Source organism: Paramormyrops kingsleyae, chromosome 11, assembly GCF_048594095.1.
Source record: "Paramormyrops kingsleyae isolate MSU_618 chromosome 11, PKINGS_0.4, whole genome shotgun sequence".
Lineage (NCBI taxonomy): Eukaryota > Metazoa > Chordata > Actinopteri > Osteoglossiformes > Mormyridae > Paramormyrops > Paramormyrops kingsleyae.
The window spans coordinates 22,629,188-22,655,661 of NC_132807.1; the positions used below are offsets into that span (position 1 = coordinate 22,629,188).

At 44.3% G+C, this 26,474-nt stretch overlaps 1 protein-coding gene and 2 long non-coding RNA genes across 22 annotated transcripts in view; 2 read left to right on the forward strand and 1 right to left on the reverse strand.

Annotated features, from left to right (window-relative positions):
• Positions 1-6,939, forward strand: part of zfhx3b (zinc finger homeobox 3b) — a 125,766-nt gene extending 118,827 nt beyond the window's left edge. For all 3 annotated transcript variants that reach the window (XM_023790703.2, XM_023790705.2, XM_023790704.2), the window contains exon 10: positions 244-6,939. In XM_023790703.2, the coding sequence (XP_023646471.2) occupies positions 244-2,024 (1,781 nt within the window). In that variant the 3' untranslated portion in view covers positions 2,025-6,939. The remainder of the gene's footprint in view (positions 1-243) is intronic.
• An 11,557-nt stretch (positions 6,940-18,496) lies between these two features.
• LOC111832984 (uncharacterized) lies at positions 18,497-25,378 on the reverse strand. 2 transcript variants are annotated; one of them, XR_002835642.2, is made up of 4 exons: positions 25,151-25,378; positions 19,291-19,442; positions 19,022-19,093; positions 18,497-18,700 (listed from the first exon to the last, which is right to left on the reverse strand). It is a non-coding gene; the product is annotated as an uncharacterized lncRNA (long non-coding RNA). The 2 variants fall into 2 exon arrangements; XR_002835643.2 differs by having other exon boundaries at positions 19,022-19,123.
• LOC111832983 (uncharacterized) overlaps positions 24,492-26,474 on the forward strand; it is a 52,323-nt gene continuing 50,340 nt past the window's right edge. For 5 of the 17 annotated variants that reach the window (XR_011993843.1, XR_011993849.1, XR_011993838.1 and 2 more), the window contains exon 1: positions 24,675-25,342. This is a non-coding gene — a long non-coding RNA (uncharacterized lncRNA). The other 12 variants (XR_011993848.1, XR_011993840.1, XR_011993837.1 and 9 more) reach the window with 5 other exon arrangements.

Below are 26,474 nucleotides of genomic sequence, written 5' to 3' on the forward strand. Positions count from 1 at the left end.
ATACTGTGACATTTCATGTGGGACAACTTTGATATCAACAGCTGGAAAGCTACTATCCAGTAGGTTTTCCATTCCACCTTAATTCTGAAGAGCCACACCTGTTCCTGGTAGGATAGAAAACCTCGTAGACAGTAGCTTTTTAGGACCGGAGTTTTAGTCCGCTGCTCTCTGTCATTTACTTGAAGGTTTACTGATTTTATAGTGATTGCTTAACACGTTATTGTTGTTTTCTCTGTCTTCTAGCTTTAACGCCTCCAAAACCTACGAACCTCCTGAACATGCCCGGTGCCAGTGCTCCCTCCCCAAGTCTCCCCACTTCTGGATTATCCAACAAGGCCCCTTCCTCCCTGGCTTCGCCCAGCCCCACCCAGGCCAGTACATCCACTTCCCATTCCACGCCAACCTCCATATCCACCTCCACCGCCATAACCACGCAGCTCAGCTCCCGGCCCGAACCCCCCAAAGAACGTGAGGCTGAGAGGTCCAGAGAGAAGGAGAAGGCTAAGGAGAAGTTGGAGAAGCATCCCAATCCCTCGCTGACAGGGAGTACACCGGCACCCTCCACATCTGCTGCCAGTGCTAAAAAGGACAAGCCAGATCCTTCTGTTCCTGCCACCTCCATGCCAACGCCTGGCATGGAGTATGTAGTGGATCCAGCACAGCTTCAGGCCTTGCAGGCTGCCCTAGCTTCAGACCCCACAGCTCTGCTAACCAGTCAGTTCCTTCCCTACTTCATGCCTGGCTTCTCACCTTACTATGCCCCGCAGATACCCGGGGCTCTCCAGGGTGGCTACTTGCAGCCCATGTATGGCATGGAGAGCCTGTTGCCGTACAACCCGGCTTTGTCCCAAGCTCTAATGGGGCTGTCCCAAGGATCCCTGCTCCAGCACTACCAGCAATATCAGCAGAGCCTCCAGGAGGCACTCCATCAGCAGCAGCGGCAGTTTCAGCAGCAGCAGCAGAAGCAGCAGCAGCAGCTCCAGCAACCCAAAGCAAGCCAAACCCCAGCTCAAACCCAGCCCTTTGGAACCCCAGATCGCAAAGACTCTGCCAAAGATTCGACAAAATCTGAAGAACAGAAAGGCGCTCCTTCCTGTGAGGCCTCATCATCATCGTCATCCTCTTCTTCATCCCATAAAAACCCCTCCTCCGAGCAGCACGAGATGGATCGCAAAAGTGCAGACCCCCCCGTTGACCAGTACATCGTCCCTAAGGTGCAGTACTCGCTGGCATGCCGCAAGTGTCAAGCAGTCTTTAGCAAGGAAGAGGCAGCCATCAGCCACTTAAAATCCATCTGCTTTTTTGGTCAGTCTGTGGCAAACCTGCAAGAGATGTTGCTTCGGGTCCCCAGCGGTGGGAGTGCAGGGGAGGGCAGCCTCTACGACTGCCTGGCGTGTGACAGCACGCTGGATGGGGACCGAGCGCTCAGTCAACACCTGGATTCGGCCTTGCACAAACACAGAACAATCAAGCGATCAGCCCGAAATGCCAAAGAGCACGCAACTAATCTATTACCTCACTCTTCAGCCTGCTTCCCCGATCCTGACACCGCATCTACCTCGCAGTCTGCCACTCATCCCAACAGCAGCCCCCCGCCCCCGCCCCCGCCGACATCATCAGCTGCCACGCCGTCCTCCTCCGTCTCTTCATCCTCGTGCTCCTCCTCTTCCTCCTTCACTGCCGCCTCTCCGCGTACTACAGCCGCTGGCAAAACCTGGCCCCAGGTCCCTTTCTCCAGAGCTTTAGCTGGGAAGCCCAACGCCACTTCCACTATAGCTACCACGTCTTTTGCTCCAGTGTCCTCACCTTCAACGGTTACCTCAAGTTCATTGAGCACCTCAGGGGTTCAGACCTCGATACCAACAGACGTCTTTACCGACGAGTCTGACTCTGACAATAGTCAGAAGTCCGCGGACAGACTGGGCCTCCCGGCTGAAGAGTCGCAGCACCCCAGTTGTCACAAAGACAGTAGTAGTTGTAGTACTAATCTCACTAGCGTAGGAGTGGACTCCATCCGATTGTAAAAGAGCTTTCGACGACGGACAATATTTAAAAAAACCACAAAAGACAAAAAAAAGAAGCGATGTTAAAAAATGTTTAAAGATATACAAACCAATTTCAGAAAAAAAGATGTGTAAAGACTAACTGCAATTCCAAAGCTTGTAACCAAAAATTAAATGTTAGTTGATTGTTTTCCCATATCAACATGCTGGTTTTAGTTTATTTCAGCTCCAGTATATATAGTGTGACATCATTCTCTGCAGCTAAGTTTTGGATGCTTTACAGCAATGGACTGCCTCAAATGTTGTTCTGATGCTCCCCCCGGTCATTGTTGAAAAATGCAAACTTATTTGTATGAATCGTCCCTACTTAATAGCACATAAACAAAAAGCCAGTATGTACTGTATGGGAGAATAGTCTTACATTTACAGTTTTTCTTGCTATCTAAGCGTTCAAATACCAATGGCTTGCTAAAATAATGAAAATAATGTAATGTCTATTTTATTCTCAGGTCAACAGGTCACAACCCCTTTTCTGTTACAGAAATTTGTTTTATACTTTGTTCATTTCTAGCAGAAGAAAAAAAGGTTTTTTTCACTGTTGATTTAACAGGCAGAAAGTATTAAAAAGAGAGAAGATAATATTAAGGCATAGCTTTCTGGGGATTCAAAAAGGGTAGTTGATCTGCTGATTTAAAAAATTTAAAGTCCTTTTAAAGGGGGTAATGAATACTCTCGACTATGCCCAGTCACAGAGAGCATTGCAAACTCGCTGGGGAGGGGGGATTTTTTTAAAAAGAAAAAAAACTTTCTGTATTTATGATAGATATGAAAAATTTTGGTGTTAAGTAGATTGTTGCATTGGAAATGAATTTAAACAGTATGGTAGATTTAAAAACAATAATCTTTGTGTACATTTAGCTTTTGTATTGTCCAACTTAAAGGCGCTTCATTTGATGTTGTCTTGGTCATTCCGATAGATTAGATTAAGGAGCAGCAACTCATCTATATATATTTTCTGTCCTTTCCTCCGCTTCTTGACTTGTGTTCTCCCGACTGCCGCTGGCAGGTTTATTTCCGATGTTTCTTTCCCCCTTATTTATTTCTTGTTGTTTTTTTTTCTTTCATATTTGGTTGACACGAAAGTGACAAATGGAAAAAAAATGTTTTTTGAAACATTGAAGAAATATGTAATCACATTTGTGTTACCTTTGTGCACTTAAGACGGTCTGGTTCCTCTCTCTCTGCCCCTTTGTGTTCCACGCTTCCGTCCTTAACAATCCCCCTCAATGCATTTGTAGATATGGAGAAAGTTATTGCTCCTTCACTACTACAATGTGGACCCTTTGTTTTACATGTAGTGTGGCTGCAGTCTCTTTTCTAAGTTTTATTTTATTTGTTTTTTTTTTCCTTTCTTTTTTCGTCGTAGATGAAAATGAAAAAAGAATAATAATAATAATTCTCACGCTTTAAAACGAAAAAGGAAATCCAAAGACGAAACACTCACCGTTGGTGCATAAAGACGAGAAAAGAGGCTTCTTTATACTTGAGAATTTGTTGCTGTTTTTAAGGATAAGAAAACAGTTTTAAAATAAAGGAGTACACATCAAAGTTGCCGTTTTTGCTTCCTTACAAGCAGACAGGTGACTTTATATGTAAAATAACAAGAATACCAAAAACCAAAAAGGACTTGCGTCCTTGCATTGTGGAGTAGCACCATGACGGAGCCATTGTAGTTTGTAAGATAAAGGTTAAAAAAGCTCTTTGTTTAACTTTTCTGTCACACACAAAAGTCAATTTTTTTAAGGAAATGTATAAGGTCTGGTCTTTGAGGACATAAGTTTTGCTGCTAATGTAGTTTTTGAAAAAAATACCTAGATGCATGCTCATTTTGCTTTTTGGCTAAGCTTTAACAGAAACAATAAACCATTTTTTCCTGCCTCTGCTATTTTTTTTCTTTGTGCAAAAACGGAACTTTGAAGACTGTGAATATATGTTCCAAAGGACAGTTTGGCTGACTTATTTTTTAATTTTGTTTTGAACAGACCAATGTCAAAAGCCAATGATCTATATTATTTGTACAGAACAGTGCATTCCAAATACCACATTGAAAGTTATTTTCCCCTTTTTCAGAGCAAGGACTGATTATTTTATTGATTTTAATTACATTTTTATTCTGTTTTCTTCACGTTGACTGTAAGCTGTTGTCTCAGTTTGAAATTGTGGGTTGCAAAACAAATGGACTCTTGGACTTCCTTCATGATAGTTCTGGTTGGGGGGGGTTCCCCCCCACCCGGACGGGAAAGGTCGTTGCTCACTTGAAATCGTAATAGTGGTCACCAAAACGTGTTTGTAACACCCATTTTGTTCTGACTTTGTCTGTTTTCATGAGTTGTTCGGTGTCACCGCGACTTCGTTTCCTCCACGCTGAGAAAGCAGCGAGAGGCTATAGGGCAGTTGGATCTGGAGCTGCAGTCTCCTGTCACGCAAAGAGGTGAACGGGCGCGATCCGCGTATCGCGGGGGAAACACGCGCCCGCACACGCTGTCGTCCAGGAGTGTCGTCATTCCTGACATCAAAAAATAGGGGAAATTGGAAGATTTTCCTCTAAGAATAAATAGAGCTATTTCCTATGCCTTTGTATCCAAAGAGGTTGCTTGCTCCTCCCGTTTACAGTTACAGTACTCTCATCGTTTATAACGCCCCCCCCCACACCACTAAATAAAAATATAAATGAAAACAAATCTCTAACACCAAAGCGAAGGTGTGTTTAATTCGCCGAGACTGCTTTTTTTGACCCCCCCATGTATAGCTTTTTGCTAAGGTAAAATGTTGCAGCCCGTTGGAAGGTGTGTTTGAAAGTGTTACGTCAAGCTGAGCGATGCAATTCGGTGTTACTTCCTGCAACCATGGATATCACACTGGTCTGATCTGTAGAGATTTCCACTTAAATCAGTTTCTTTACGATATTGTTGATACACTTATTTTTTTATTAATTCTGATGCTGTACAGTTTACTCTGAATGCTATTGCTTTATTTTGGTTTCCAGGTAATGTCAAATAATGACATTATTTTCATATAGCTTTGTATGTTATTTCGGTTTCTGTATATTATTTTCCCATATAAATTAACATTTAACACTAGCTTCTATTTTTTTTTTTTTTTTACCTTTATGTTATGACCTGGCCACTTTATGGTGTAATATTGTTCCTGTATTTGTTTTTTCAACACTGTTCCATTCATATTTTTAAAGTGTATTTTGTTTGGGCTCTTCAGAAGAATAGCCAGTTCAAGATTTTCAGATTATACTTGGTCAGCATGGACATGTGTGTGTGTGTGTGTGTCTGTGTGTGTGTGTCTGTGTCTGTGTGTGTGCGCGTTTAAGAGCCAGCATTTGTTTTTTATTCTATTTTATTATAATTATTTTATTTCATACTATTTCAAGCACCAGAAGTACTGAACTGCAGAGCTGGATTAAAAAAACAGCAGGATAGTGTTTGCTAAGATATTAAAGGCATACAGTAGGTTGTCATACTATGGAAGATAGTGACTACAAAGCACTGAGTATTTTCTGTTCTAATTAAGTGTATGAATGTGGCCAAAAGCTTATGCAGTTGTTAGCAAAACAGAAGCCTAAAGCCGTTTCCCTTCGCATCTAATTGTGACAGAACTACAGAAAGGCATTGGAAATGGGGGAAGCATCAGCGCTTATTGACATACTTGAGTCTGACGGACATCTTTACAAAGGAAGAAAAACAAGGTATTGCAGTAGAGGTCATCTTTCTGCCCACTGTGAAAATAAACGTATATACAGATATATATTAAAAAAAGACATCTTTTTTGTTTATAAGAAAATAAAAGGAATTTGGACTTTCTGCCAAACGGGAAGGCTATCTCGTGGTGTTGGGTACAGCGGAGAAGCCTTCAGCAGGTTATGGCTGCCCTTTTGTCAAGCTCACTGCTGGGCGGAAGGCGAACTCCATCATGGGGGTGTGGACTATGGAAATGGAGAGAGATCTGAAAAAGCTGGACTCTAGTAGCTGGAGCCGGCCCTCCTCTCCCCCGTCCCACTCCCATGCTGCGTCCACGCTCCAAACCAAACTGGATGGGTGACGGAACATTCACTGCTACTTCCCCAGTCTGTAACACTGCAGCCTGTTCTCCCTCCCCTGTTCCTTCTTTTGCCTGTCCCACTGATTGACAGGCAGCACCGTCCAATCACATAGCAGCTGACTCTCTTCTCATGGAGTCGACCAGTCTCTTTGCGGCGTAGAGACACGTCCTGGAATAAGGGGGAGGGGTTTTCATAGGCTGTCATTCCAAATGAAGCGGTTTCAAAAAAAAAAAAAAAAAAAAAAAACAAAAACAAACAAAGCAACACAACCAAAATTAACAACCAAACTAGAAAAAAAAACAACCAAACCATTTTCTCTAATTTCAGAGGTAAACTGTTACATGGATCCCCAGATCCTCTTATTTCTCCTGGTGCCACAATATTTTTTAAGGCATTTTCTTCGGTTTAATTTTTCTGTTTGGTTTCTTGAATTTCACTCCTCTGTGGAGTGCCTCATGGATGGCTCTCTGGCTATAGTCAGCCCACCTGAGGGTAGAAAATACAGCCTTGCAATGTACAAAAAAAAGAGCAAGTTAAACCAAAAATGTTGTTCTTGATGTCTTTTCTATACTGTAGTCTTGTTAGCTTTTTTTTGTTACTGTAATTATATGATGAAGATTTCCAAACTGTACCAAATGACATGGAGACTAACATACAAAAACCACATGGAACTTCAGACTTTTAAAGAGAAACCTTTTGTCACAAAACCTTGTTGTCCTAGTTAAGTTGATTGTAGATGGTAATTGAATATAATCCTTTGAAAATATTTCATCAAGTATGTTTCTTGCTCATTGTGATACATTAAAAAAGTATGAGCAAACCAGATCAGTGGTCGTTTCATTTTTCTTGGAAAAGTGTTTCTGTGCAAAGATGCTTGATTCCACAGTCATTACATATGACACCCAAATCTAAATTTACTGTATCTAATCAGGTGCGGTAGGAATTCGGGGTTTGTTATCTGTTTCACGTTAAATTTGTTTGGAAGTAGGTTGGGATATTGAGTGTTATCATCCATGTCTCAAGTGGAGATGCTGTTTATTGTAACCTCACAGCCTCATCTCTCAGTAACCTGTTCTTAAGATACACAGATGAGACAAATGGTGATAACTCATTAAGGAGGCTCTGGTGATGCACTGCAACTGCCTAATTTCACAGAGTTTCTGCTGAGGGCCTTAAAGCTGTCCTCTGACCAATTTTTTTGTAGCATTTCATAGGCTTTCAATATTTTGATTGTGGAATAAATTTATACGCAATTTTCTAGCACCACAAATATAAAGTGATTCTCTATCAATATCTTTTTTGCCACTCTTTTGTACACTAAAAAAATAAAATAAGCTGTATCAATTTATACAATCACTTACTAACCCTTTCTAAGCAGTCATATTTTGCCAGTTCTTAGTATGCTTCAATTACTGGGCTAATTAAAGTGGATTAAGTAATGAATGAGCGATAACAGTTAATGAGAAGTGGCTGTTTCTGACCGATTAAAACAGCGAGAAATATTCGTCGGGTACACAAATACTGTCCTTCAATTCCTGTTGACTTATGAAGAAAATGCTTAATTACTTGTATTTGAAGTGTTTTCTTAATTCTCATTGGAAGGCTGAGTTTGTGTTCTGGCCGCCTTTGCGTGTTTGTGTGTGTATGTGGTGCCTAGTAGGTGGAGGTATGGGTGATAATCTAGCATCATGAGATACGATGTGTGCCCCCCCCCCACCCCGCAGCTGCACACCCTCTGAGACTGTGGCCCCTACAAAGGGCCATGAAACAACAGCTGAAGTTGTTTTTACTTCACTTTCCATAGATTTGAGGTCCAAAATCATGCCTTTTTCAGTAATTTAACTTTGAGAACATCAGACGGAACAAATATTTGTGGCACAATGAGATTTTTGTTTTCCTCTGCATTGTCTTTGACCTGTTAGGTGGTTTCCAGACATTCATAGCTGGATTCCCTTCAAAAGTTATGGAATGGTTTTTCACGCGATTGTTCACATCCTACCCAGTACTTCTCTGTTTGGGCTTTGGTTGCAGTTCTTGTTTGTAATGATTCTCATTAGGTTGTTAGGTTGTTTACCCCTCGAGTTATTTTGACTATGACTTGGTCAGCTCCTTCCTACATGCTTAGCGATCATTTGAGGCGATATCATTCTAACACGTGATGACAACCCCCCCCCCCCCCAAAAAAAAAGAAAAAGAAGCTCTTTTGAAAAACCTGACAGAAATAACAAAGTGGGGAGGGGTTAAGTTGGCAAAGCACCCCCCCCCCCCCCCCAACCCCCGCAGCATGATTCCTGAAAGCGGGAACAGCGCAGCCTACTGTTCTTCTTTTGATGTTACCATTAATAAAGAATTTTGCTGCTAGGAACTGGCTCCTAACCTTCTGCTGGCTCTTCATATGCAGCCGGTCAGACTCCTGTTTGATTGCATTAAAGACGAGTGAAGACAAGAAGCTCCATCCTCCTCTTACTCCCAATCTTAGTCACTAGATGCATATTTTATTTATTCATTTTTCTTCATTGCGGTTGCGTGCAGCTCAGTGGGGCAGGATGCTGTGCCCATAACCAAGCTTCAGACCTTGTGGTTGGCATGGTGATGTCACCGTTGGAGCTGAGTAAGCCCCTTAACCCCAGTTGCCCCAAGGACTGCCTGACCCTTCTTTCTCAATTATATATCACTTTGGATAAAAGTGTCTGGTAAAAAAAATAAATGTATGTGTAACTCAACTTTCTGCAATTATGATAAATCTGGCGGTCTGAAATGACACTGCATTGATGAATGAGCTTTCTTTATTTATTTTTCTCCAAGATTTGTCCGAGTGCACAAAATGTGTCCGACTGGCATCGGAGAATACGAGAGCACCCTGCGATGAACTGGTGTCCTCTCCAGAGTGTAACCCTGATCTGTGCCCTTTGCTCTGTGCTGGCTGGGACTGACTCCAGGAACCCGCCTCAACCCTGTGCAGGAAAAGCAGCTGGAAAATGGATGACTGGCTGGATGGATTAGAGTACAAAGCCTCTGCTGTACCCAAACGGATCAGCATATCCGTCTTTATCCCATCTACTAACCTCTCTGTTCCGCATCCCCACAAAATGTACTGAAGTGTTACACCTTATCCGTCTCCTGGAAAATGAGTGTGAAAACGTGTTGGGGGAGGGGCGGGAGCATGCGGCCGCACCTCCAGACACATTTCCAGCAGCTTTAGATCAGTCGCCTTCAGATGGTTTACATCACTGTTCCTGTTTCCAATATTGTCCGCCTGCGGAGCCGGAGCCGGCGGTGGCGCCGTGTGCCCGTGTGGCGGGAGGTGCTGTTTGCAAACAGCCCGTCGTGTGTGGGGGTGGCCCCAGTCGGGGGCCACGCTTTGGCGTTGGCAAAGCCTCCCCGGGGGCCGCCCTGGTGGGAGCAGGGAGACACATTTGCCGTCCATGCTGAGCCAATTAACACGCCGGCCAGCCCGTCTCGAATGAATTAAGCACGGCCTAATCGGATCAACGTGAGAAGCCCGGCCTGCTTCCTCCCCGCCCCCTACCAGATGGCACCCACCCTCGGCCGGCACTTTGTGCCAGCCCCAGTCAAAGAGTGTGAAATTGGGGTTAGAGCCTGAGAGTGACACTAGCCTTCAGTGAAGGGGGGGCCCTATTCAGCTCCCCTGGCCTGAAGGCGGAAGGACCACCTTTTAAATATGGGGGGGCTGTATCTAATTATACCCCCACCCCTATTCCCCCTCAATCAGATAGGCCACGCTCATTGAGGGGCCCATCAGAGTCTCAGCTTCAGGCCTCCCCAGGCCGGTCTCCGGCTCGCCCTAAAGGTCACACGCTCGCCGTCCTCTTTCATTTGCTGTCCTGCTAAAGGCGACGTCGTCTGGCACCGGCAGGCCCCATTTGAGCCGGAACGTTCCGGCAGGGCAGTTGCGTCCAGTGTTTAGTCCCAGAAGCCCACCAAATTGGTTCTGCATCCCACTTCTGGCATCATGTCAGACCCCGGGGACCTACGGACCGATAAACATGGCTTAACTGTCTTCGGTAAGCTTCTGAGAAAACACGTTGTTGTGTTTTGTTTGTTCGGGTTTGCCGTTGGTGCAGCTGCCCGGTGCAGCAAGGCCAGACACTACAATACCAAAGACGCAATGTTAGAGAATCCAGAGAGACCTTCAGCCCTGCCAGGTACCATCCAGACAGCATTCCAGTTCGCATTTAAGCAGGTCACGCTTTTCACAGCTTTCGAGTTCCCATTCTTACTGATAAGAAAGCTGGGAAATCAAGTCCAGTTAAGTCAAGAAGTCGCCTTCACATCTTTACTTAGTTACTAACTATCACCCAGTGAAGAAGACAAATACAGCGCTTATATTACAAAAAACAGCTGGACATCTGGGAAATGGTCACTATTTATTTTCGTTTTATTGTCTTGGATGAAATATGCTAGTGAATTGTGGTGAATCCATCTGAGAACGCTGAGCCCTCAGTGAGGCCTCTTCACGTCCTTTGCACTTGATCCACTGGACTTAACTAATGCCCGGAGAGTAAAATTGGGCACATTTTTTGACAAGGTTCTTATATAGGGGAAAATGTCCTCCTCATTTCATGTACGCACTTCCAGCTCCTCCATCCACTGTTGACACTCTCCTCTCCATTGGGGTCAACACTAAATTATAGCCAAGCTACAAGGACCGGTCCGACTAATTCGGTCTTATCTGGCAGGGAAAATGATGGGCGAGGGGGATTCAGAGAGAGTGAGCAGAATGAGAATCGAAACAGAAGAGATGAGATCCCCCCCCCCTCCCCCGCCTTGAATTTAATGCCAGTTGAAGCCTCATTTGAAAAGCAGCTCAAGTTGTTTATGGAGATAAATAATGTTACCAGTGGGGAGAAGTAGCTCAACCTGTTACTACCCCAACCTTAAGCATCAATGAGGGGCAACATATTACATGCCAGGGGCAACCAGGGTGCCATGGCATCTCATTGACATGGTTCTCCTTCACTGGGTAGGCAGTCCATCATCATATTGCATTGTGGGAAACCAGGATGGTTGCTTTGAGATGCTGAGAGGAAACTCAGACATGACGAAGCTCCAGGATCCTAGAGTAACACCAGCTGACCGAAACAATGGCTGAGATGGGGCCAGACCTCCTGGCCTATCCTCCACTGGAACATCAAAAATCTTATTTCAAGAAACACGTAACAAGAACCATGGCACTGGGAATTAATTTGAAGCAAATATGAGGACTGTATGAATGGCCTGGTATGGAACAGGTCCTCCATTATGAAACATAAGCTAATTCGCGATTGGCTCGCCGACCCGTGTCTCCGTTTCCAGTGTCAGTCGCTGCTGCATTTGACGGGTCTATCACCTGCCCTGGAACCGTAGGGTGGCCCCACAAAGCCACCTTTCTCCCACCCAGTGTGCCTCGGGGACGGTGGGGAGTAATATTTGGCAGGCTCTGGCCCTCAGCGGCATGTTCACCCCCCCCCCCCAGACACAGGATCAGGTGTCGCAGTATTCCCAGCACCTTCTGGTTCTAGTTAATCGGAAATGAAGTCCATCAAAAGGACTCTGACCAAAACCAAGCAAAAATCGGGCCTGACAGGCAGGAATCTTAACCGCTGACGGCAGCCAATAATTGAGTGATCGGCTTTCCCTCCCCTGCATAATGAAGAGAATATGTGTTGGGAATGTAGTCGTCCGTTTTCCATCTTTTTTTTTTTTATACTCTTTCCCTTCATCCCTCTTTTTTCTCCATTGTCCCCTTACCAATCACAAATTTAGTAAACAAGCAGTGCGCTTCAAAGTTACTCTGTGGCCTTTAGGTGTCATGTTTATGTATATGGCAGATGCTTCAGTCCAAAGCGACACGAAGAGCAGCAGATACGGTGGCTGACGACCCAAAGGTATGAATGCAGTGGCATGATGACAGTGTCAGATGTGCATTTAAGCAACGGTAATGGTGGATTGATGGTCCAAGAAGGTGGCTAAGTGATTAAGAGGTGAGTGGTGAGAACCTTTACGCCAGCTCACAGTGGACCTCCAGATAATAGCTCAAATGTGTCCTGCACCCATTGCTCTGCATTTCCCAATCAGGGCTGGAGAGCCTTAGAGTGGTAAGTTACCTATCTGTACTCATTCTGCATTTCTGTCACTGTCTCCATGTTTCAAGTGTGTGAAGGATCAAAATGAGCTTCGGGTATGTGTTGGTGGGGGGTGGTAAGTATGGAGGAAGCCAGCTGAGAAGGGGGGGGGGGGCGTGATCCTTTGAGGCCCCACTCCAGTTTTCACATGGCTTGGGGAAAAGGCCTTACTCGTGGAGGGCTTCTTAATACAATAATTGTTCCTTGGCTTGCTCTTATTAATATCACTCTGGCTCCATCTTTCCTTGGTTTCCTCCCTCCCTCATTCTCTCTCTCTCTCTCTCTCTCTCTCTCTATTTTTGACTTTAACCAAAATCAGTTGTTGTCTGTTGCAGCTGGAATGCCTGTCAGACGGGGGCCTGACCCTGGGCAGGCTGCTCTAATGATGGCAAGATGAAAGGCCCGCTCCGATTCCCAGGCTGGCCTGTTAGGGGGCACGGGCCCGTGGAATGGGGAGGGTAATGTAGACCAGGTGTGCTGCGGGGCGAGGGGCTCAAGAGCGCCCCTCGCCTGGGGAAGGATGATATGATGCTCATTGAGGGGGTGCCTTGGACCCCAAATCCCCATCCCACTGTACGGCAGCCCATCTGCCTGGACCATCGGGGTCACTGAGGACTTGGCAGCCAAAACCCCACAACAGCACGTACATCACATCCTGTCCAAGGCGAGGTGTTTCTGTCACATGAAAACCATTTTATATCTTTAATTCATTTTGCATTTCTATCCAAAGCAACATGCTTTTTTTTTTTGGGAAAGCATGGTCAGACAGTTTCTCAAGCGGTTGGGGGGCTAAGGGCCTTGGCTGAGGACCCAATGGTGAAATCACTCTGCTGACCCTGGGGTTTGAACCAGTAACCCTCTGAACACAACCATAGAGTCCTAACTCGATGAGGCACACGCTGGCCCAAAAATCAATGTACGCTTGTCTGAAAGGCCTGGACAGAACACATTTATAATGCAGGCTCCTGATAACGCTTGTTTATTCAGTGTTTTTCTCAATTATAGTGCTAAGTATTTAACACCAGGCTGTAGCTGACTCACGTGTTCACAATGAGTGTGTTGTTTGCCTCTGGGTAGATGGTGAAGCGTTGCTATCTTTCACCAAGAACTTCCCTGTTTGTTAAGCATTTAGCCCTTGTGGCTGACACTAATCTGAAGTAGTGAAGTTTTAAAGAAAAGGTCAGATGGAGCAGAAGTCGAGATGTTTCTAATCGCAGTCGACAACCTCGCAAGGGTCTCCTGTAATTACTATCTAATTAGCAGGCACCAGACGAAATCCAGGTTGATATTTAACATCAATAATTGAACCCACTGGAAACTATTGTTTTGTGGTTTAGTGTAGATGGGGAAAAAAAGCAGGATAAAATGTGTGTCCACACGTAAGAGGAGAATTTACCTTGGTATTTCCTGTATTGCAGTGTTATTGCTGGGTAGGTATTATGCTATGCTATTTTCCAACTTAACTCTCAGTTTTATTCGAAGCAACTTATATGTCTTTAAATTCTACAGTTCACTCTTTTATACTACTCAGTGTTTTACTAAAGCAATTCAACTTCAGCATCTTGCTCAAAGCTATGGCCGCATCCCCTTTGAGTGATTTGAAACAGCAACATCACGCCCCGCCCTTTTTTTGTCACATGATTCCCCACTTTAACACTGTCATTGGTTAAGATATGCGCCACACATTTTTCCCCCCCCCCCTCACTTCACTTTGCTGAGCTTCAGCTGGTTCCAGCACCTTGAATCAAAATTAACTCTCAAAGACCGGGATTAATCAAAGTGTCTATACCATCGTTAGACGACATGCTGACAGATATAGAGGAAATGGTTTCAAACAGGGACCCCTGGAAAATCATATCAAACAAGATTTCTATTTGATTTCACAGACTGACTCCACTTTTGTTTTGACATGTTGGCCTTCACGACAAAGTAGATCAAATATCTCCATTGTCTTATGGTAGAGCTACACAGAGAGAAGAACAACCTCATGGAAGAGAAGGTCTAGGGGGGAGGAGGGGGACAGAGGCTTCTGAAGCCATTGTTCTGTTTAAATTAAAGATTACTGTCACCTCCAGAGCAGTAACAATTTCGAACAAGCCCACTGTACAATGTCTTTTGTGACGCAGAATTGTTTACAGATTTTCTGCGTCATTCTTGTGAGCAGCGCTTTTTGGCCCAGACAGGAGGTAACGGGATTTCAGACATGGATTCTACTACTTTGCGAATTAGGTCTCCTTGACAGGGAAAGTGGACCGTTATGTTATGCTGTAGAATGATTAATATTGCTTTTTTTATTATTATTTGTCTGCTCATTCCAGCCACCTGAAGCACCTGAGTGCCCAGATCCAAAAAGAATTGACTGGCAAGGAAGGATTAGAGGACTGGCATTCGGTGATTCGGGTCGACACGACTCTGGGAACAGCACCGAGGGAAGCTTATAGCTTAAGAAGATGAACTTAGACTGTCCTGAAAGGCATGCATCATTAGAAAAATAAAATAAACACTCACTTTACAGCATCTAAACAACTGAAAATGCAAATACGAGACGTCAGAGTCAGGCAGCCTCAGCTCAGGAACTGATCTGGCTAAAACCCAGTGATCTAAAAATAGCAGAGGTCCATCCGCCACACACGCATGTCTGTAGACCGCTCCGAAGTCCCCGCATAATGACACGCGAAGCACTGGGAAATTGATAATGATATATAAAGTTTTGTAATAATAATGTTACTATATATAAAGCAGACTGGATTTCCAGTCCTCTGGAGAACACGGTTCTCCCGCAGAGTTGCCCAGGCAGTAGAAACCGTTAATTCACCTGCCTGTCAGACATCCAGGGACCCGCCTGGGTCGGTCCCGTCTGGGCAGAACCTGACACAACCCACTTTGAGAAACGCCACATAGAAACACAGTACACCTAGCCTGGCCCAGCCTGACTGGAATATTCCACAATATAGAGTGTATATGTATATAATATATATTAAAGATAACATACATATTATAAAATTTATGATTTTATACTGTATTGTATTGTATGTGGTATATACATTATACATTTTATAATGTATTGCGTATTGTATATGTAATATACATTTTTATCTTAAAAAGGTTACACATCTATCTATATACATATATAACCTTTATAATATAAAAGTTGTGAAAGAAAAGCCGTGTCAGAAGAAAATGAGTGTTAGTAATAACTAACATAATCTTATGTGAAAATCTTTCATTTTTATTACAATATTTTCATTACATTCTTATTATGATACATAACGTTCTAATGAGAAAATAATTTAGAGATTTCTTTTTTTTTTTTTGCCGGAGCTGAACTATGCCCTCCATCGGCAGGAGATCACAGGCTCGCAGCATACAAATCATCCCTCTCGCATGCTGTGCCTCCGTCCGTCCGGATTTCTGTGAAATCCGTGCTGCCTGTGGCCAGACTGAGTCTGTGCTGTTATTCTGGGAATGACTACTGCTTGTTTGTCCTCTCTGTTCCACCATTGTTCCTGTCCCTCAATAGTCGTAACTCCCATGGCCTTCCCTGAAGCCTCCAGCGTGTTTCACCCAAAAGGTAACAGCTGCTTGCTCTGCCGCGACTCGAACATGGGGACAGACTGACCCCAGAGTCTACACACCTTTCTAGCTAATGCAGGGGGGGCAGTCAAACCACTAGTGCTTTATTACTCCTCGCACGCACACCACACCAAAGTCATTCAGTGTTCATTTACCACTGAAAGGCATCTACTGTTCTTGCATTTTAGGATACTGCTGTTATACAAATGCTAGACGACCCCCCCCCCCATCCCCCACACTCTTCACCCCCCACAGACACACACACACACACGCTTCCTCTTGCTCGCCTCCCTTGATATATTAATTTTTGACCAAACGTCCCCGCTTGACTACTGTAAGGAGGTATGATGTATTGAGACCCGGCTGTTGCCATAGAGACTGCGGTCCCCTGTTACTTGTCATTAGAGCACAAACAAGCGCTGGCATCTAATGTCATTCCAGTCAACATGAGGGATAAAGGAAGACAGAGAGGACGGCGCGGGCGAGACCAGCAATGGTTCCTTAAGCAGAAATGCAATGTTTTGTGCAAACCGCAAACATTTCTTTGCTATTTAATAGCCTAGAGGGTCTGTTCTTTGTGGTTTATTTGGGTGCTGCATTGCTGCAATCTCCACACTGCCCACCTCGCTCCTGCCTCAGCCTCTCAAAGAAGATGGTGTATCTTTGCTAATTTCCTGCTCAGTATATTCTTCATTTACCCCATTCTTTGTGATTTCATTACCTTGGCTGTTTCTTCTAATTTAGCTATTTGAGTGTCTACTATCATACTCTTTTAGATATGTCACAAAAATTGAGATAAATATTAAAATCCTTTAGTTACAAAAAGTTAAAATGTATCTGCATTTCCCTTACAAATATTCACTAAACATTCCAATAATTATCACAGTAAAATATATACCCATGTGATCAATTTGACCCTGACATGATATTCTAAGAAGTGTTTACATAATGCTGCTTAACCCTAGTGCTTCACATGGCACATCTGTCGATAGTGTTAAGTCTCCTGGAGCTTAACATTAGATGAAGCTAATTTCTGATGTCTTGCCATCAGTGTTTTGCTGCGATGGAAGCTTGCGCTTGAGAACAAAGCTGTCTGTGGCTTAACTGTGAACTGGTGTGTTGTCTGCCTCTAGTGTTCACCGAGAAAACACCAGAGCTGATGTGAGGCACAAAATAAGATGAAATTACGCTGGCAATTTTAAGAAAAAAAAAAACTTAATATATTACTACCCAGGAATATATTATCACTGATATATTATTATCTTGATTTACCTTCATCCAGTTAATTTTTTTCTGTCCATTTTCTTGCCCTTCCCTGTCAGTAAGCTGGACCCCCAGTGTTAAAAGGGGGCAGCACCGATTCCAGATGATTTCCCATCAGCCTCTGCTTTGCTGCAAAAAAAAAAAAAAAAGTGGCGGCAGATAATGGGAGCAAGGATTAGGCATGTGTCAGGGTGGGTAAGAACTAGGGAGCAACCATGGACTGGGGGGGATGGGGGTAGCAGGGGGGAGTGTCTCCTCTACCCTGCAGTAGATTCCCAGACTCTCACAGGTGCAATTGTGCACAGGTCTGGAGGTCTCTGCACCTCACTTTCAAAATATTACTGTTCTGTAATAAACTGCGATCCGAACATGCGTTTTGGATAAATAGCATGCTGCCTAATAATCCGTGGTGCTACGGTTTAGTCAGAAATTCTCATCAGCCCCTCAGAGCTGCAGCCATCCCAGATTAAACCTTGCAAAGTGAGTAAATGATAACTGTTAACAGCATGTTTGTGGATCTGTGTGCAAAATCATCGTTCCTGTGTAAACCCCCTGTCTTTGGCCACTAGAGAAGATCTCTTCTCTCCCCACCACGAATCACCCCCCCCCCCCCACCACCCCCGGACGCACTGGTACGACAATCATTTCATGAAGGCCTGAAACTCATTACCCATGTCCCGGGTGTCCAGCCCAGCAGCCAGATTTAGGGCAAACTGCTTTTTGTCTTACTTTCTCATGCTTCCTGTCTTGGTCACACTGCCTCCTCCTCCCCCTGTCTCTCTCTCTGAGTTTACATATCATCAGGAGCCCAGGACTGGACTTGGTCATGTTAGGATAAGATGAATATAGCAGCAGGGGGCCAAAATACCAGTGGAACCTTTAATATGTGTGTATTGAGCTGACGGAGGCTGCTGAATCCGCAGTTAGCTAGTGCGAGAAATGTGTGTTTGTGTGTGTGTGTGAAAGACAGAGATAGCTGAGGATCCTGTGTACGCCTGTATGTGTGTGTGCATATGGGTGCCGTGGATCCCTGGTTACAGTGTTTGTGTGTGTATTATGTTTATATTACATTGTGGGGACAAAATGGCCCCTACAATGTGATAAAAACCTGTTATTCTGATGTTGTGGGTCCCCACAAAGATCTATGAATGCAATCAAAAAACTATAAAAGTCTCGTATTTTGTTTGGTTGCTTATGGTTAAGGTTAGGACTGGGTAGGAGTTAAGGTTGTAATGTTGCGATTAGAGTTTTCCCTATAGAAATGAATGGAGAGTCCCCACATTGATATAATTACAAACCTGTGTGTGTGTTTGTGTGTGTGTGAGAGGGAGAGAGAGAGAGGGAGAATGAATGGGAGGCGGGGTGAGGAATATGGAACCGAGCATAGAAATTAACAAGGTGATAAAGTCTGAAAAAGCTCATATGAGGCACCAAGAAATCTTTACTAAGGGCAAAAACATTGTGAGTAAGACTTTGGCAGCAGCACTAATTCCTTTCTTCTGTTTTTTCTTTTATTTCTGCAGAGAACCCAGCTAGGCAATGGTTTCCTCTTGAACCAGAGCAGAACTCTTAACAAAGGCCATTATTTAACACATCTGCCAGCACGCGAGACAGGACCACTGCATCTGGAAGCAATAAAAGAGGGACAGGGAGAAAAATAAGATAGGTTTAATGTACTGTGAGAGGAGGAGATTTTTCTTTATGAAAACGGCAGGAAGAAGGCCCTTATTTCCACCTTAGGATGTCGCTGCAAGAGGGAACTGCAAATAATTAAAAAACAAAATTAAAAGCTCAAAAAGCAGAATCACAGCACTGCCCGATTCCTAATTAAATATAGCGCCTTTCAATGTGAAATGCTAAATGGGGGTGGCAAGGGCCCCAGTGTATCACACAGTGACCGTCCATCACTGGGGGTCAGAATCCTCCTATGCACTGCGGAATAGCACCTGGGATGCCACGGGAGACGTGTGGGGACATTCCGGCACCTTCTGCAGACCTCCTGTAGTTTCTCAGGTTTCCTGTAAGCAGCTAAACTGAGATCCCATGTACTTGCAATGAAAAGTGACAGGAAATTGACTAAAACATTGGAAATCAATGGGAAGTAAATGTGCTCCTTAACTACAAGCGAGCGGCAAGGAGCTGCTTTCTGTCTGCCACTCTTCCCCCCCCCCCCTCCCAAACACACTCGCCCTCCGCCCCTGTATCAGCATCTCACTCTCTGTCAGTCGCCCCACACCGGCCAGACGGTGAGCAGCTCGCTTTGGTGACCTCGACATCCTGCCTGCCAGCATCCCTTCAGCTTGCCTGCCCATTGTCAGACCTTCCTCCGGCTTTGGATAGGGTATTGCCATGTTCTAAGGGCACAACCTGATAGCAAAACAGGTTACAAGTGAGTGATAAAAGAGGCGTTTCAATGACCTGCTACGGCTTTATCACTTCGCATCATGTATCTGTTTCCATGAAGGTTTCTGAATGAACATGTGTCAGTGTGTGGCAGCTTGCGTGATTCTACAGAAGGAGGCAGAAGGAAGCAGAGGGACGTCAGAGGCACGCGGTGCCCCTGTCCCAGACTGTCACGCATCGGCACGTTTGTCAACTTCCAGCTCGGAAAAGTCATGAAAGCAAAGGTAAGACAAAAACAAAACAAATCATACAACAAAACAAATCACAACACAGCAAAAATAATAAAACAACACAACAAATCACAAAACAACTCCATTTCCCAGGGATAAAATGGGAGTGTAGTCACAGTGCCTTACTTACCTTACCAAACTTTCAGCTCAGGAAAGTCATGAAAGCAAAGGTAAGGTAAAAACAAACCAAGTCCCTGTAGAAAACAAACTGATGCTCAGTGTTTTAGTCTCCATAACAATACTCTGCTGCAGGGGTGCCATAAAGATGGGGAATTCAGGATGATTCCATGGACCCCTGAGTAACAAGAAATATTTGGAAGATAACAGGATTTGTCTGGGTTGGGGGCCCAATGTGATATGGGGCCCAAAATCTCTAACGGCACCCCTGCTCTGCTGAATTAAACAAATGTATAAGGGGAGTTCCTGGTCATCGATGGAGATTAGATTTAAAACATGTTTCAATAGGCAAAGCACATAGGATTTTCTTAAAGTGAAATTTTCTCAAACAAAGACGTGGTGACCTTGGCTCACTGCTACCCATGCAGGGAAACTATCTTGACCTGGGGAATCGAAGGCTTGGCGTTGCTGTAGACACTACAGTCATAGTGATCTGTAGTGTGGCCCAGGGGCTCTGTAAGAGGGGATATTTACAACAATTCCAAGGGCCCTAAAGAATTTGGAGCATAATTGCATTGGTCTGTTTTGAGGGTCCAATGAGATATGTTTTTATGGGGCCCAAAATCTCTGGTGTGGCCCCTGTGATGTAATCACAAAACAACTCTGTTAGCTGTGGGTGAAATGGCAGTGTAGTCACAGCGCTTCACTTACCAGACAGTGCAGCATAAATCCATGATATATGTAAAAGAGAATGCTGATTTATACATCTCCAAATGAAGTTTACATAATAGAGGAAATTCCCTCCTAATCCATTTACCGGGTTTAGACAACGGGCCCCAGGGACCTCCTTGATGACGCAATGTCCTGTACAGGTTGAGCCTTATTCTTTGATCGAGATGACCGCCATCCCACACGAGATCAATGGAGATGGTGCCAGATCAATAGGGCAACATACAAGTCCCTGTAACTTTCCTGCATACAGTGCTGTCATGCTATCTGCTTCCGTTCCTGCTAACCGAATTGTACAAACCATACATCCAAATAAGAAGACCTAGAGTCTGAATATTGCATCCTTCTGATTTTCTTTTTTAGCTAAATAAAAGACTTCCACTAATGTGAAGACCTCTTAAAATGCAGAGATTGGTCAAAATGAATCGCCATTATAAACAAGCATATAAGGAAAGGAATCATTCAGCACATTTAATTGTTTACTGGCACCCTGAAATGGATAAACAGCACAGAAGATGGATGCACAGAGGGATGGATGCACAGAGGGATGGATGCACAGAGGGATGGATGCACAGAGGGATGGATGCACAGAAGATGGATGCACAGAGGGATGGATGCACAGAGGGATGGATGCACAGAGGGATGGATGCACAGAAGATGGATGCACAGAGGGATGGATGCACAGAAGATGGATGCACAGAGGGATGGATGCATCTGACAGCATCAAACAAGTACAATATTGCTATAATTAATCATGTTCTGACCCCTAGCATCAGATGAGTTGTGCATATAAGTGATTGCAGCATAGTATTATCATTCTTGGTAGCCTTTCGAAGAGTCTGAGGCATTTGGGTGTATTTTGGTAGCTCACAGCTGAGAATTGTGCGGGGAGAAAACAGAGCCTGTGCTTAACGGCTTTCAGTCAAGTTCTGCCAGGGTGGTGCTCTCAGCTCCAGACTGCGGAACTTTGCAGCCACATTCTGCCCATCAATCCCCATATGGGGGTGTCATGCAGAGAAAATGGGGGGTGGAGTGGAGGATATTAATGCAAACACACATCAAGTAATAAAAATCACATACGCACAAATATTAACCACTGCCATACTGCGGCTGTCACTCAGCCTTGCACCCCCCCCCCCCACCCCACCCCCGTAAGGAGATTTGTGGGACTGTGGTCAGGCGAGGGTTAAATCCATTGCACCATAAAACTGGGGCTGTTCATGAAATGGAGGAATGAGAAGCAGAAATAATATTTCAAGTATGATTAGTTCATCCGCAGGGCACCTTGTGCGATTGGGGGGGGGGCATTGTGCGCGGCAAGCAAGCAGTAAATTACATCTAGGCTTTGAATGATTTCTGCAGATCCCATTACGACAGCGAGAGAGAACGGGGAGGGGAGATAAAGAGACGTGTGGGGGGGGGGGGGGTGAAACGGGAGAATGAATCAAACGGATTTCGGCTTCAAAATGTCCGAATGGACAAGAGGGTGGGCAGGGTGGCGATGGACGGACGTAGAGCCCGCACACTTTTAACACGCCGTCAGTGGATAACTGACTTTTAAGCATTCTCTTGTGTTTGTGTGTGTTTTTTCTTTTTCTTTGTTGTCGTCTGTCTCTCTTTTCGCTAAAACGGAGCGGATCCTTCCCGCCGGACTCCCCCGGATATTAGAGTGACTGTCGCTTCCCATCCTCCACCATCACCAGCGACTTGAAACATAATTAAAAGTGGGGGGATGTCATGGCGGACGAGGCAGCTATACACGTTGAGACAATAGGGGGCGAAGTTGTTAAGGAGCCAGACAAACTGCTGACAGGCTATGGAACATTATTCCGCCACGTAAATGAGTCTTAAACTATAAGCAACTTTGGATATAAATGCAAATAAATAATGATTTTTCCCCCTGTTTTTTTTGCCCAGTTCATTCATCCACCACGGTCTGCCAATTATTGCCCATCATAAGTCTACTGTATGTCATGGGTCCACAGCCAGTTTCAGAGCCCCTCCTCTACACCCCCTGCCCTTGGAGACGGTGACCATTTGCTGCTCCCTGGCTCCCAGCTGTGTCGCTGCTATCTGTTACTGCGTGTGGAGAATGCGTCAGTATGCATGTGTGAAGGTTCATGACAAAGACTGGACAGCTGTGTTTGGATGGTGCTTGAAGAATGTATGTCACAGCACCCAGTCTGCATGGTTCTGCCAGTGTCAATCGTAAAAAGTCATCTGGGACACGGGTGTCGTAATTTTATATGCCCCCCCCTCACAAGATACGCACATTTTCCAGTTGCTACCGAGCCTTTCAGACCATCCAGACATCAATGACTTTAATAATAATATATCCTCATCCAGGTCAGTGAAACTGGTCCTATTAAAATCTTGGATAAAATCTTAGATAAACAAATGCCTATAGCACAGTTGTAACTGTAATCCAAAAATTTACCTGAAGTTTAAAGCTAGAATTCAGAAGTCTAATGAGCTGAGTTAGTATGTTTATTGACACATGTGTTACGGGTAACACTTGAGCCCAGCATTCTGGAAAAATGAAATATGGAAACAGGTGAGGTCTGACAGAGAAATTTTCATAGAGTCACCTGTCCAGCAGAATTACATGCAGCTAGTCTGTCAACCCTGTAACTAAAAACCTTGCCTGCTAAAAGGACAGTTCCACACATTTGCCATAATGGTCTTTACAAACATGGTGTCTGTTTTTCTTTCTGAAAAAAATGTTATTTGTTTGTGTCAGACAGTGTTTAAGGCTAGTACTAGCATCTTTGAAAGATGACCCGGTCTCTTTGAGACATGGAGTTGTGTATCATCGGTACTGGAGATCGAAAAGCACCCTGTTGTGATTTCGTGTAAAGGGGGTGGCAGAGGACCAGAGGGCTGAGCTTTGCGGGACACAGGGCATAAGATCGCATATCAAGAATAGCAATCTGTTTTTAAAAAATGTGTGTGGTGGCAGAATTGTGTCTCAGTTTATCCTACAATCTACCACCACAACTGCAGAATAGGTAGGTTCTTAAGCATGAAATCATGTGGAAACACTGACCCAGAGTTACCCATATCAGGATCTATTGCAACAATAACTGGTCCTTAACCTGAAGTCAGAGGATACAGATGATATGCATGTGGCAAGAAAATGTTCCCAAATAATGACAGCATGTTGTTTACTGGCCTTAGTGGGGCAATAACAGAACCTAAAAACTGACTGGAGATTTTCTGAGTTTGAGTTTATGATTATAATGGTTATTTACCAACAAATTTGAGAGAACCTAAATGACTGATGCCAATGTAGTCTTAGTAAGGAATCAGAATAAAAACAATAAGTCAGATGCTTTATGATGACAGTGAGGTTTTCAAGTCTGTGGGCACATTATGCTGTTGGTAAGGATGACTTATGTTTTTGATAAGGGTGAGGTTTAAATAACCACATGTCTTTTTGTAGCAGTTGGCCAGAAAATTAAAATAACCAGTAATCTTGGGGAAGGACAGTGTAATGTCACTCACAGTATATGTGTGACAACCATGCATAGACTGAAGGGAAGCTGAAAAAGGCCTTTTCAATGGTTTGTCTTTTCATCCATGACTGTTCCAGATTGATGAATATACTCCTACTTTTTAGAGTATTTTATAATACATTATATTATTCTTTACTGGGTACTCAAGCTCAGTATTGGGTTCCTTACTCCAATTAGATATTTACTTCTCTTAGTATTCAGTTTTGCTCTTGCCTGGGAGAGAGACTCTGAGAAGCCTCAGTACCGTATCGGGGTTCCCAATGTGACAGGAACAGGGCTGTACAATTTTTACATTTTACGCCTGTCTCTGTTCATACATATTCATCTGCAGTGACCCTGACCTCTTATAATTGCGATGGCGGAGCGTGGTGTTACACTATTTCAGCGGGGTACTTTTCCCCACCGCCGTCATCGCGCGCATGTTTTCGTCTCGGTACCATTATGCCTCCATTGCACCGCGAAGGTACCTAACTCCCGCCAAAGTTAATTTATCAGCGCCTCCGTTCCCGCCTTCCCCACCTTACTGCGCAGTTTCAAATTTTATAGACACACAAAGAGGGGAAATTAATCTGACAGCGTTCCAGCGCAACCTTGACAGGTAGTTTGTTTCTTTGCTCTTTTAAATGCAGCAGTTGTCATCTTTTAATTAGTTAAAGAGCGGTTGGTAAAGGTTTCTCCCAGGAACAAAGGCTGACGAACTGTTTTCACACCGTCGTCTGTCGTCGGAGAGACAGAAGACATGTGGCTGCTTAGGGCGTCGTTCCTACGCACAATGCGGCTTGTCACGTCCGGGCTGAAGACTGCCTTTCACTCCAGCCACGTTAAATAACGTTTACAGAAAAATCAACGCTTTTCCGCAATTTTATTGTCAGCTTTTTTTTTTCTTTCTGGCATTCATTTCTACGTCTGATTTTACATCTTTTACACGAGTTAAGTTTATTATTATCATTACTGGTTATTCCCGCAGCGCTGCACTAAGTATTTTAGATGTCTTGGATGACAGTTACGACAAACCGCTCACATAAAGAATACGTTGCCGCCATTTTTATTGCACGAGGAATGGCGGGAAAGGATTGCTTACCAAAAAAGCAGACGTTGACATTCTAGTGGGCGACCATGCAGAACGCGCCTTCCAGTCACCAGTGTGGTCCTGACCCAAACACGCCGAAGGATTAGAAAATGACGGATTAGAAAGCAAGGAAAAACGGAAAACAGACAAAGACAACTGGAGCAGCAGCGGGAGGACGGGACATGGGGGGAGGGTCAGTGAGAGGTAAAGCCATTCGCTACAAGTGTAGTTATAGACCGGTGAAATTCGCGGACACGTTCATTTCTCCTTATTTTTAAAACAACATGAATAGAATTAAAAGCTGTTGGGAATAATGGCTCGAGCTGACGGTATAATGAGTTACCATGGGAAATCTATTTTAATAATTGTAGTTTGTAACCAGGAAGTTGCCGAGTGAGTAGCCGGGTCTGCGCGGGTGCGTCGCCCAGATAAACCCCGCGTGACGCCCCGGGACCCATTAGTTTTCGCATAATCTGGTGATTAAACTGAACGCTTCACTCAAGCCTTCAGCCTTAATCGAAAAACGGAGTATAAAATATCATAGCTCTGTTTACTGATTTCCCGTTAGTGCAAACCTCGTCTTTTCCAGTGCATCCTTATTTAAATCGGGCACTGCCTTGTGAGCTGGCTCACTAACAGATGTCCGTGAAAACATGCGTGGAACGAACGTCAGTGCTGGAGTCCTAAGAAACTTCTTACGCACTGCATGAGCCTTTCTTTGGTGCTGACTAAAATAAGATATTTTTATTAAGATGTTGTAATTGTGCGTTTAGAATGGGAAATTGCTGATTACACCCAAGAGTAACATCCATCCATCTCCAAGAACTGTTTAACCCAGGACAGAGTCACACCGAGTCTGGAACCTGTCCCCAGGAAGCACGGAGGCAGTCCATCACCGGGTACACACCCACACAGAATAACCAATTCACCTATCTGCAAACAGAATTACAGCATGCGAGCTACTGCAGGCTTAAGAACCGTTCATGCACTGCTTACACTGACTCTACGTCCGTGAAGCCCACAGTTTTCCTATTCGGAAAAATCTTGCAAATGAATTGACCGATGTAGCCAGATAAGGAAGCTTCCGAGCTTAATCTTCTGCAGGCAATTACGGAATCGCACATTCTAGTCCGTGAGCATGAAATGAAACATGAATATATCACCCGAGAACCAAGTCAGCCCCTCATGAAATTATATGTTTACGCTTTAAAAAACGGCACACGCACATAGTGTCGTTGCGAAAGGTGCCGATATTGAGCGGAAAAAAAGGTATCAGATGGGTGTGCGATACGGAAAACGACTGATGCGAATGGCTTAGCAGGCAAGGTGAGAGGTG